At 40.0% G+C, this 12,729-nt stretch overlaps 2 protein-coding genes across 3 annotated transcripts in view; both read left to right on the plus strand.

Moving 5' to 3' along the window:
• LOC129841093 (myotubularin-related protein 14-like) overlaps positions 1–3,747 on the plus strand; it is a 51,031-nt gene extending 47,284 nt beyond the window's left edge. For both annotated transcript variants that reach the window (XM_055909192.1, XM_055909201.1), the window contains one exon: positions 250–3,747. In XM_055909192.1, the coding sequence (XP_055765167.1) occupies positions 250–430 (181 nt within the window). In that variant the 3' untranslated portion in view covers positions 431–3,747. The remainder of the gene's footprint in view (positions 1–249) is intronic.
• A 7,801-nt stretch (positions 3,748–11,548) lies between these two features.
• LOC129841104 (copine-9-like) overlaps positions 11,549–12,729 on the plus strand; it is a 215,800-nt gene continuing 214,619 nt past the window's right edge. Inside the window, exon 1 of the mRNA XM_055909215.1 lies at positions 11,549–11,898. Within this exon, the coding sequence (XP_055765190.1) occupies positions 11,822–11,898 (77 nt within the window). The 5' untranslated portion in view covers positions 11,549–11,821. The remainder of the gene's footprint in view (positions 11,899–12,729) is intronic.

Consider the following 12,729-nt stretch of genomic DNA (forward strand, 5'->3'; position numbering starts at 1 on the left):
ATGGGCAAATGACATCTATTTTTCTTGATTTGAAGGGAAGGTAGAGGGGGAACAATAGAAGAGGAAGCGCGCAGTCTGGGATTGCTCAGATTAGAAGTACACTGTCCTTCTTTCATAACTAATTGGTGGAGCCTCTTCTCTCGCCAGTTCCCTGTCTTTTTTAATTTATTTTCATCTGGTCTTCCCTGTCCCGTCTCCTCTCTAAATTGTTTACTGTTTTTCCCCCATCTCTCTCCCTCTTTCTCCCAGGTGCCCGCCCCCCTCGGAGCGCCAGGTTCGTCTGGAGGCGGTGCGGGAGGTGTTCCTTGCAGCCTACAGCTCCACTGTGGGCCTGAAGTCCAGCGCGCCCAGCCCCTCCGGCGCCATCACAGGCCTTCTGGAGCAGTTTGCCCGTGGCGTTGGCCTCCGGGGCACCAACAGCATCATCTGATCTAGGATTATGTCACCCACTGCAAATGTGAAATCTGGGCCCGTGGTTATCGTATTCATAAAGCGTCTGAGTAGGAGTTCTGATCTAGGATCAGTTTTTCCTCTTAGATCAAAATGAATACAATCATATTGACAGGCATGACCTGATTCTAGATCTACCCTCCTACTGTGAGGCTCTTTGTGAATATGTTCCCCTCCCCCTCCTTCACCTCCCTTCCGCTTAACCCCGTCCTGTAACACCTTGTGGTTGAATTGCGATCCACGATCAGCGTTCATTTTGTCGGGGAAAGCCACATCCTGTTTCGTATGGACTCTAATAAAATAAAAGTGCAAGTTTCTCTACTCTATCCAGGTGCTGAAGCGTCTTAAAAAAAAGCATTTTATATATATCAACCCGAGATTAAAATAAAAAAAAATCTCTTTCCATTTTTTTATTTTTTATTCATGCCTTCCAACTTACACTCTGGACTTTTGCCTTTTTTTGTTTGCACATTTCTGTCAATTCAGGGAGTGGTTCGGGGGGGGGGGATAACAATGCCAGCCACAGTATCAAAAAGGGACAGCTGGCCATTAAATAAAAAAATGTGCAGCGTGGTTTAGAACAAAACTTGTCATTTATCTTTGTGGTTGGTGCTAAGAATGTGGTCAGAGTACAATGGACTTTTTACACTGAGAGCTTTTTATGTGGAGTTCTTCCTTTTCTGTTTTTAAAATAATTATTTTACGATTCAACGTGCTGATCGTCCGAAATGGAGGAGACCAACCTTCTCTTTTCTTCAGTGACTGAACTCATGAAAGCTGCTATTCAGTGCTGAATCAAGCGGAAGCATAATTCATATCATTGTAGTGGATACTGTGGTTTACATACAAACGGCACTAGTCAAGTGTGTCAGGGCAAAAGAAATATGTTTCTTTTTATAACCTAATTAGGCATAGAAAAGTCTGTCAAGCTGGATGTAGAATGTAATATGTTGAATCCTAAAACACCATGAGTGCAAACCTTTATTAGCCGATTTTTAGAATTGGTTAATTATTTTTAATAATTAAACTTGTGGTCAGATAAGTCACTTATGTGCAGACTTAAAGCAAAGATCAGTTTAGCATTGTCGCCATACAAAACATTTTTATACAGTCTTCCTATGTTTTAAAATTGATTTAAACCGCACATACACACCATTAGACTGGTCCCAGATCTGTTTGTGCTCTCTTGCCTGACTCCTACGGTTGTGGCGTGAACCAATCTGGGATAAAGCTACATCATCATTACTGGTGCTTAAGACTGCAAGCCAGGAGAAGCCAGTCCCATTGCTGGGCTGTGTTAGGTATTTTAAGGTGCTTATATTTGAGCCCACTTTTGACAGCTATTCATACGGTCAGTCACTTCATCTCTCAACTTTTGTGTCTCAGTTTTGTGACATGACGGCTCCAAGCCACACCGCTTTCGATCTTTGTTATTGCTGTACGTAAGTTTATGGCCTCGTTCCAGGCGGACTACATTGCAGTAGCCAGATCTCCCAACACATGGATAGGTGTTAAACATATTGACTTACTGCATGAGCTGCTCTAGCAATATGAAAGACATGGCACAGAACCATTGGTTGATGTGAGCAGCGCGACTGCAATATAGGCAGCCTGGAACACATCTCTTTCTGTGACTTGTTCATGCAGCAATAGAGCCCTTTCAAGTGAACTTGGGGCCTACTTTGGATTAGTTCACTGCCACTGAACAATGGGCCTTTCAGATCACGTGGACAAGACTTTGGCTGCGTTACAGACCAACTACATTGCGGTTGCCTGCCAGATCTCACAACATACAGCTAACCGCATCATTTGATATAGCAATCTGATGGCCGGCTGCTAAGTTGGTTGCTGCATGCAGCACGACTGCAATGTAGTCGGCCTGGAAAGCGACCATGAGGGAGGTAGCGATTTATGCAGGAAAATGGCAGTGTTGTGGCGTCATTGCGTCAAAAGAGATTTGTTTGAGGCAGCACTTACTGTGATTTGTTTAGCTTGTTTGCAACGCCAAATGGTTTTGACGGCTGCTGTACTGTACCTCAGGACCTTTTGTTGTGCCTTTTCAGCGGTAGCAGTGGAAGAGATTCACATCTTTTTTTTTAAACCTTTTTTTCCCAAAGTAATTTCTGTTTCTTATACAGTTAAAGAGCTTGTTTTTTTTAAATGCTTTGTGAGAATCCACAACTAAGAGCTAGCTCCTACACTTTAAAACACATAGTATTGGTCAGTTGAAAGGCAAGCTAATGGCTTAATCCTTCAATCACTTGAATGCAAAATGATTTGTATTTGTTCAGTCTTTGTTCAATAATGTTTGTCTATGGTCAATGGCAATTGATCATAATGTACAATATTGTTTCTGCAAAGTCTGTTGGTGTGAGATCTTTCTGTCAATCAGTTGGGTTTAAGGGGAGATGTGGAGGGGTGAAGGTTCAGGGATATCGGTGTGAGAAGTTACCTTTTTTTTTTCTAGAGTACTCTCGCTTGTCAATCAGTGTGTAGACTGATGTAGTATTGGGACATCTGGTTTTAACTCATTTGTACATTCTCTGTCTCATTGGATCTTCCAACAGTCTACTTTGTTGGAAGCTTACCTTGTGACTTTCTTTCACTTGTCCAATCCTTTAAAATCAAAGAAAGGAAACTACTTTGGGCCCTTTCACCTTCCCTGATTATAACACATCTGGATGAATTTGAGACAATTTAGCAAAATATTTTTTTTTAACGACATCACATCCTGCTATCAAACTTCGATATGATTTACCACACCAGAGAAACTATTGAAAACCGGCATGTCCATGGTAGGATACATTGTTGACACTTGGGTCTATTCCCTAGGTCCCTGTTTGTAGGCAAAAGGCAGGCTAGACGATTTGCAGTTAATACATTCCTCTCAATTCACACTTTTCACTGGGTACATTATTTACCTTTTAGGATTACGCAAGCACCTCACGTGATTGTTCAACTCATCCATGTTTTTGCATGTAATTTCCCCCAACTAATTGGAACTTGTGGAATATACAGTACATGGATACATTTTTTCTAAATTAACCTTCATTTTAGTATGATTATTTTCTTTTGATTTTACAGAAATGCTGCATTGCACTCATCTTCCTTATTGTCTGTGTAAAGAGATTGACACGTCATCTTCGAGTTGAGTCATTTAAGTAATTTTATCTTTTTTGTTTAAAATTGCTCTTAATACTCTCCAGAGAGAGAATCGGCTACCTTGAAAGGTGAATTGATATGCAGGTGGTTATTATGAATAAAGAAAAACAAATAAAAAATGTATGTACAATCATTTCCATCCTGAATCATTGGTCTTATATTTTAGGCTTTATAAGTGTTGTGACTTCCTTTATTAATCAGATTTTTTTTTTTTTTTATCCACTATCTGTTTAATTGTTACCTGAACAAATTAATCATGTAACAATTAACTCATTAGGATTTGGGGCACCACGGAAGAAGTTGCTTAAAGATTGACCATTTCCAGAATTAAACTACATATATACAGTTGGCATTGGCATTTTTCCTATTTTCTAACATTACAACCTGTAATTTAAGTCTTGAATGGCCTTTTCTAATGCAAGCTTTCGATGTCTTCAACTTTCCAGCTGAAATTTTGCATTTCATAAAAATATAGAAATATCCTAAAGAAAAAATATACACAAATAGATTATCTGATGAAATTGCTTTGGAAAGGGGCACAAGACATGGATGTCCTCTCTTTCCCCTCCTGTTTGCACCACTTGCAGAAATCATTTGACAGGATCCAAACTTAACAGGTATGGGTGTTGATAAACAATATCTGCAGACGATATCCTGATATACCTGACTAATATTGAAAACTCAATACCTTTTAAAAATATTTTCTGAGTATTCTAAAACCTCAGGATATAAAAGTAAAAAATTAATGAAATTGCAATAGGAAAAAGAAAAATAATAATCTACAGCAATCCTTTAAGTGGACCACAAATATTAAATACTTAGGATGCTTAATATGTGACAACAAACAACAAATATATAAATATAGTTTATCCCATTACTCAACAACACGAAATCAGATCTAATTAAATGGCACAATCTTCCCATATTGTAAATCTTACAGGTCAAATAGAATGGCATGGCTCTCAAAGTGTATATATTATTTTCGGTAATACCAATTACCCCACTAAAGACATTCTTTCAATAAAGTATACTCGGTCATAACAGATGTTATATGGGCAAATAAAATGCATATAATTAAACGGAAAGTTTTACATCTCCCTAAGTCTGAGGGTTGTTTAACCCTCCAGACATGGAATTGCTTTTACTTGCGACATCTAGTTAAATGCACTAAAGAGGAACAATGGGTACATATTGAAGATGCACATGCACATCCCCAGAATCTTTGCACATGTCTGTTTTCAAAAGATAAAGCGAAGAACATTAACAACTTAGTTAAGAACACCATAACAATATGGAAGAAACGGATTCGACAAGAACCAATATCACACCCTAAAAACACAACCCTATGGAACAATTCTTGGATAGCTTTTCAAAATTAACCGATAAATTGGTCCACATGGAAAACTAAAGGCATAGAAACCATAAATGACTTTGTAATAGAAATACAATTATTTCCATGACAATTAAAAAGCCATTTGAACTGACCAATGTAGACATTTTCAAATAGACACAACTTACTATCTGAAGTCTTTAGGACATAGCAATATTGAGGGAATTGAGGGAATGCTATTTGAGTCAGAAAAGGATGTTCATATGATCGGTAAGATATACAAAACCTTGCAGAGAGCCTATCCAACTGACAATCTCTTAGAAAACAATATAAACTATTGGAACCAAGACTTAAAAATAACTGATATAAGCCCAAGATGGAGTGTTGGTACATAACTAACTAAAGTACAGTTAAGGTAAATGTACGCTAAACTAATGTATAGAATGTATTATACAAGTGACAAAATTCACAAATTCTACAGCACAATGGCAGAGTCATGTCTTAAGTGTAAAATGAACAATGACTCAATAATTCATGCCTTCTGGGAGTGCTATGAAGTCCAAAAGTTATGGGCACAGTTAGAAATTTGGCTGTCAGAAGTTTTACAATGTAAATGTACTTTTAATCTGTCTAATTTGTTTTTACATATATCTGTCTATTTGCATATTTGAAGACATGGCATATGAGGGTGCAGTGAGATACTCAATGGGTTGGACCATACTTTTTCTCATGAATCATTTTGAAAAACCTTTTTTTTAGCTGGAAATCAAATGATCCTCCATATTTAAGACATTGGAAGGATCAAATGCATTATTATTTAAATATTGAAAATGTGTGGGCGACAGAAACTGAATAGTGCAATTTGAGGTATGGCATAGTTTTACAAGCACTGGAGATGAATGCGGTGGGAATATGTAGGTCTAGGCGAGTGTGATGTCATTGATATGTGTTCATCTGTCTGTTGTATTTTGTCTGTATATATTGTTTTAAATTCCATATATATATATTTTTTGCCCAACAGGGTGTTTCTCTTGAGATAAATAAAATAATTCGCAAGAGAAATCAAGTCAAGAACTATATGAGATGCTGGGCTGAAGGGAGTTAAGCAAATATTCAACCTAGTTCAGCGCAGAAACGTGTTAATTAACTACAATGAGCATAATCCATTACGCCTGATTTTCTGTCTCAGACAGAGAAGGAAACACTTTCCTTAGGTAGGTTTGATACAGACAGACGCATACACCGGACGAGAGAGGAATATACACAACAAAGAGAGAGAGGATGAAGACAGTTCATTAAAGTATGCCTTATCTACTTTAAATAACTATTACAATTATTTCGTCAGGGACATATAGGATGACTAACAGTACAGTATAGTGAGCACACATATATATGTTTGTCTGGCTGGCTGCCGCTGCCTGAGCAGAAATGAAAAGATTTAATTATTTCATATTCATTTCATATTTTGTATTGATGTCCACCCAATGTGGACTTGACAGAGAATCGCTTTAATGACATTATTTCATAATGCATTTAATGTAAACATTTAAAAATTAAAAATGAATCCATGATGGTTTTGGCAAAAGTGCTCTAGCCAACAGCTTGCAGATACAGTGCTAGATTATGTTTATTTGTCAAAGGCAGCCAAGCATCGATCATTAAGTCACCAGAATAAGACCCCCAATATTTATTGAAAGGAGCATCAAGCTCATTACCATGCCCATTCACCACACTGTGAAGTTCATCATAGTTTATTTAATGGAGCCTAATAAACTGCATGCTTTCCCACGATGTTGTGCTAAAAATAAATTCGACATGTACTTTACTCACATAAATAGGTTAGATGGAAACCGGGTTCATGTAATTCATTTTGAGGATGCTTGAATTACAGTTTGGATGAACGTGCGCATGTCTACAGCGGACTTTTGAAGTAGCCTATATCAAATTAAAACATTGTGACTGGTTGTGTTTATGCCATATATAAAAGTTAAATTATACATATTTAGGGTGTATTGAAGCGTTAGGTTCTAGGTTCGCGAGGAATAGCCGCTCGGATTGGAGAGTAGGCAGAGCATGATGATGAGAATGATGATCTGCGGGACGGCGCTTCTCAGTATCAGAAGTTAAAAAAAAATACAGCCAGACTGGCCTGCTATTGTGGCTTTTTAGACCTTATAAACTGTCGAGAGTAGACCCACAACTGATCCAAGTAGAATGAAACATTCAAATCCCAGTGCTTTTGCGCTGTTATTCAAATGACATTTTCATAGCGGAATCTTGTACTCACTTGAAAACAACAACAACGTAATGTTCTCTCATGCGCAATGATGCACTTGGCCTGTCCGCTGCCTATCAAATATTCCTATTTGTTATTGTAGCTATTTGTTATTGCGGATTCATATTGAAAATTGATGCAGCTTTGAATGTTTTTATGTGTGGTATGATTGATATCTGCCTATTGCAGATATGTCCAAGAGATCCACCTACCACTATTGCCACTATGAATGGTGGTAGAGGGCAGGATAGGCAATTGGGGACAGATCGTAATTGACTGGGGGAGGGGTGGTCCAAAATAGGGGAGGGTTGTCAAACTTTTTGTTTGTGCTTTGGAGAAGGTTGTGTGTTATTTTTATTGGCCAAAGGGGAGGGTAGTGCGTTTTTTCCCTGGTTTAAATGTGCTCTTCTGCTTGTATTTTCCCTATAAAAAATGGCTTGACTTACTTTTGATGTGAAAAATCTAATCACATTTTATTTGTCACGTGCAGAATACAACAGGTGTAGTAGACCTTACCGTGAAATGCTTACTTACAAGCCCCTAACCAACAATGCAGTTCAAGAAATACAGTTAAGAAAATATTTACTAAATTAACTAAAATAAAAAATCAAATAAGTACCACAATAAAATAACAATAATGAGGCTATATACAGGGGGTACCGCATCAATGTGCGGAGGTACAGGTTAGTCGAGGTAATATGTACATGTAGGTAGGGGTAAAGTGACTATGCATAAATAATAATAATAAACAGCAAGTAGCAGCAGTGTAAAAACAAAGGGCGGGGTCAATGTAAATAGTAGAAGCTGTTAAGGAGCCTTTTGGACCTAGACTTGGCGCGCCGGTACGGCTTGCCGTGCGTTAATAGAAAGAACAGTCTATGACTTGGGTGACTGGAGTTTTTGACAATTTTTGGGGCCTTCTTCTGACACCGCCTATTATATAGTTCCTGGATGGCAAGAAGCTTTGCCCCAGTGATGTACTGGGCCGTATGCACCAACCCCTGTAGCGCCCTACGGTCGGATGCCGAGCAGTTGTCATATCAGGTTGCATGGTCAGGATGCTCTCTATGGTGCAGCTGTATAACTTTTTGAGGACCTGGGGACCCATGCCAAATATTTTCAGTCTCCTGAGGGGGAAAAGGTGTTGTCATACCCTCTTCATGACTGTTACACTTATAACGTTTAGAAACGTTTGTGAAGGTTTGGTATGGTGTGGCTATTATTGACCTTTAGCTACTGCAGGCCTATGATAAGAAGGCAGTGCGCCCCGTCGCATCAACTGACTCCGACAGTTGAACTTGAGGTGAGGAAGTCTGTTTCAGGCCTACCAGAGTTAACGAATTAGCCTCCTTCTGTACGTCTATATCTGTATAGCCTACACGGTAGCCGTCTGCCATAAATAAATGCATGTCGGTGTCATAGCATACCATCGGCATATCTCTATCTCTCTCTGGGGTTATACATACGCTTCTCTTCCTTTATATAGGCTATATATACACTACATGGTATGTGGGCACAAGCTCATCGAACGTCTCATTCCAAAAGTATAGGCATTAATATGGAGTTGGTCACACCTTTGCTGCTATAACAGCCGCCACTCTTCTGTGAAGGGTTTCCACTAGATGTTGGAACATTGCTGCGGGGACTTGCTTCCATTCAGCCACAAGAGCATTAGTGAGGTCGGGCACTGTTGGGCGATTAAGCCTGGCTCGCAGTTGGCGTTCCAATTCATCCCAAAGGTGTTTGATGGGGTTAAGGTCAGGGCTCTGTGCAGGCCAGTTAAGTTCTTCCGCACCGATCTTGACAAACAATTTTTGTATGGACTTTACTTTGTGTGCAGGGGCATTGTAATGCTGAAACAGGAAAGGGCCTTCCCCAAACTGTTGCCACAAACTTGGAAGCACAGAATCGTCTAGAATGTCATTTTATGCTGTAGCATTAAGATTTTGCTTCACTGGAACTAAGGGGCCTAGCCCGAACCATGAAAAACCGCCCCAGAATGTTATTCCTCCTCCACCAAACTTTGCAGTTGGCACTATGCATTGGGGGAGGTAGCGTTCTCCTGCTCCAGAGTCCAACGGCGGCGAGCTTTATACCACTCCAGCCAACGCTTGGCATTGTGCATGGTGATCTTATGCTTGTGTGTGGCTGCCCGTGTAACAGTATAACTTTAAACCGTCCCCTCGCCCCGACCCGGGCGCGAACCAGGGACCCTCTGCACACATCAACAACGGTCGCCCACGAAGCATCGTTACCCATCGCTCCACAAAGGCCGCGGCCCTTGCAGAGCAAGGTGCAACACTACTTCTGGGTTTCAGAGCAAGTGACGTAACTGATTGAAACGCTACTAGCGCGTACCTGCTAACTAGCTAGCCATTTCACATCCGTTACACTCACCCCCCTTTCAACCTCCTCCTTTTTTCCGCAGCAACCAGTGATCCGGATCAACAGCATCAATGTAACAGTATAACTTTAAACCGTCCCCTCGCCCCGACACGGGCGCGAACCAGGGACCCTCTGCACACATCAACAACTGACACCCACGAAGCGTCGTTACCCATCGCTCCACAAAAGCCGCGGCCCTTGCAGAGCAAGGTGCAACACTACTTCTAGGTTTCAGAGCAAGTGACGTAACTGATTGAAACGCTACTAGCGCGTACCCGCTAATTAGCTAGCCATTTCACATTCGTTACACCCGGCCATGGAAAAATCCATTTCATGAAGCTCCCGACGAACAGTTCTTGTGCTGCTGTTGCTTCAAGAGGCAGTTTGGAACACGGTAGTGAGTGTTGCAACCGAGGACAGGTGATTCTTACATGCTTCAGCACTCTGCGGTCCTGTCCTGTGAGCTTGTGTGGCCTACCAACTCGTGGCTGAGCTGTTGTTGCTCCTAGACGTTTCCACTTCACACTAAAAGCACTTACAGTTGACCGGGGCAGCTCTAGCAGGGCAGAAATTTGACGAACTGACTTGTTAGAAAGGTGGCATCCTATGACGGTGCGACGTTGAAAGTCATTGAGCTCTTCAGTACTGGCCATTCCACTGCCAATGTATTCCCAAACCGGCATCCTTTTTTTGCAATACGGTACTGAAGTAAAACTGCAAAAAAATTGGTCAAGTAATTAACTTTATGTCCTGAATACAAAGCGTTGTGTTTGGGGAAAATCCAACATAACACATGACTTAGTACCACTCTTCATATTTTCAAGCATGGTGTTGGCTGCATCATGTTATGGCTATGCTATTCATTGGCAATGACTAGGGAATTTTTTATGATTCAAATAAATGGAATAGAGCTAAGCACAGTCAAAATCCTAGAGGAAAACCTGGTTCAGTCTGTTTTCCAACAGACACTGGGAGACAAAATCACCTTTCAACAGGACAATAACCAAAAACACAAGGCCAAATATACACTGGAGTTGCTTACAGAGGTGACATTGATATACCAGAGTAGCTGAGTTACAGTTCTGACTTAATTTGTCTTGAAAATATATGGCAAGACTTGACAATTGCCGTCTAGCAATGATCAACAACCAACTTGAAAGAGCTTGAAGAATTAAAAAAATAATAATGTGCAAATATTGTACAATCCAGGTGTGCAAAGCTCTAAGAGACTTAACCAGAAAGTCTCACAACTGTAATCGCTGCCAAAGGTGATTCTGACATGTATTGACTCAGGGGTGTGTATTCCTATGTAAATTAGATATTTCTGTATTTAATTTTTAATACATATGCAAAATAAATTCCCAAAACATGTTTTCACCTTCACTATGGGGTATGTGTGTAGATGGGTGAAATTATTGAATCAATTTTGAATTCAGGCTGAAACAACAAAATGTGGAATATGCAATGGGGTATTAATACTTTCTGAAGGCTCTGTATGTGTGCTGTGCATATATGTACTGTAATATAATGTAGGCTATGTCTGTATATAGGCTATGCGTATGTATTTATTTTTCTGGATTTTCTTGGCATTTCACTGTCTATCTAGGGACAAGCACTGATAATTAGCGCAAGCTAACGTGTTATGGTGCAATGCATTTGACTGTTGTAAACGTATCATTGTTATTGCATCACTCCCTACCCAAATTATATAATCATCAAATTATATAATAATTAATTATGTGTAATTGTACTTCTAATCCTATTAGATTTTTTTTTTAAACTACAGTACACAGTTGAGCTGCGTAGACCACACACTCCAAATGCATATGAACTTGAAATCCAACATTCTGCTGGCAGCAACTTCCGAAAGTCTCTGCCTCCACCTGCTGGTGGATAAGCAGAAGTACGGAGCGAAGAACCCCTATGTGCACTCTCTCGCTCTAGCTTTCGCTCTCTCCTCAATGAATGAAATCCACCATCGCCACACCTCCATGCAAGGACTGTCTCGAGCGCTGCCACTTGTCTCAACCACAGGTATGCGCCTCTCACTCAACTCTGCGAAGACATTAGTCAACAAATGCCGCTACTTGGTGCTTTTATCCATTTTTTCCCCCATGTGAATGAATGGAACATATTTTCAAACAAGACATCGCTCAAGAGTATTTGCTGAACATAGCTGAGAAGTTCACATTTGATAATAACTGATTTAAAGCCTGACCATGGCGACAATTGGAGATTTCGACCCGCTCAACTCAACCGTACCTGCGACCAAGATTGAAGTTACCGTCTCGTGCAGGTAAGATAATCATGACGTATCCAATAGTGTCATTATTGAAAGAAAATGTTAGATATAAACTGTTGATAATGTTGTATAATGATAGATTATCAACTGGAATGAGTGCTGTAGCCTACATCTTAATTTGTATGGAGCCATTTGCGTTTCAATATATTTGCGCATAATTTGTGTAGGTTACCACAACTAGCCTATCTTCAAACATATGTAGGCTAACAGTCGTGATTTCAAACCATATTCGTTTAATAAGTGTATTTACATCTCTGTGCAAAACTCTGACTTTTGTAAGGAATTTGCATTAACAGTGAGTGAAGAGCTACGTGGGGGTGCAGCAGCATAACGGTATTTATTCTGAGTGATTTTGAGAGAGCCCCAACGCACGCAACTCACACAGATCGGATAGGCTATATATATTAATACGCAGCCGTCCACTACATATAGTATACAGCGCAAGAGCACGGTTGGACAGGTTCTTCCCACTGGGCACAGACATAATATCAACGCCTTGTTTTCTTTTACATTTGGTTGAGTAGTTTTCAACTAATGTAAAGTCAACGTGAAATCAAAAAAACATTTCACCATGTCATTGGATTTAGGTTAAAAGTTGGCTGAAAAAAAAACATGTAAATCCCTCATCTTGATTACTTTTTGCAAATCCAAACAGTTTCCACGTTGATTCAACGTCATCACATTTCATTTTTGTTGTTGAAATTACACGGAAACAACGTTGAATCAACCAGATTTTGCCCAGTGGGTTATGACATTAAAATGAGCGAGAGAGGGTGTGTGAGAGGTAGGAGTGGGTGCTTACATTTATTCAGGTGTGCCGTGCGC

The sequence above is a fragment of the Salvelinus fontinalis genome, chromosome 3 (assembly GCF_029448725.1).
Source record: "Salvelinus fontinalis isolate EN_2023a chromosome 3, ASM2944872v1, whole genome shotgun sequence".
Lineage (NCBI taxonomy): Eukaryota > Metazoa > Chordata > Actinopteri > Salmoniformes > Salmonidae > Salvelinus > Salvelinus fontinalis.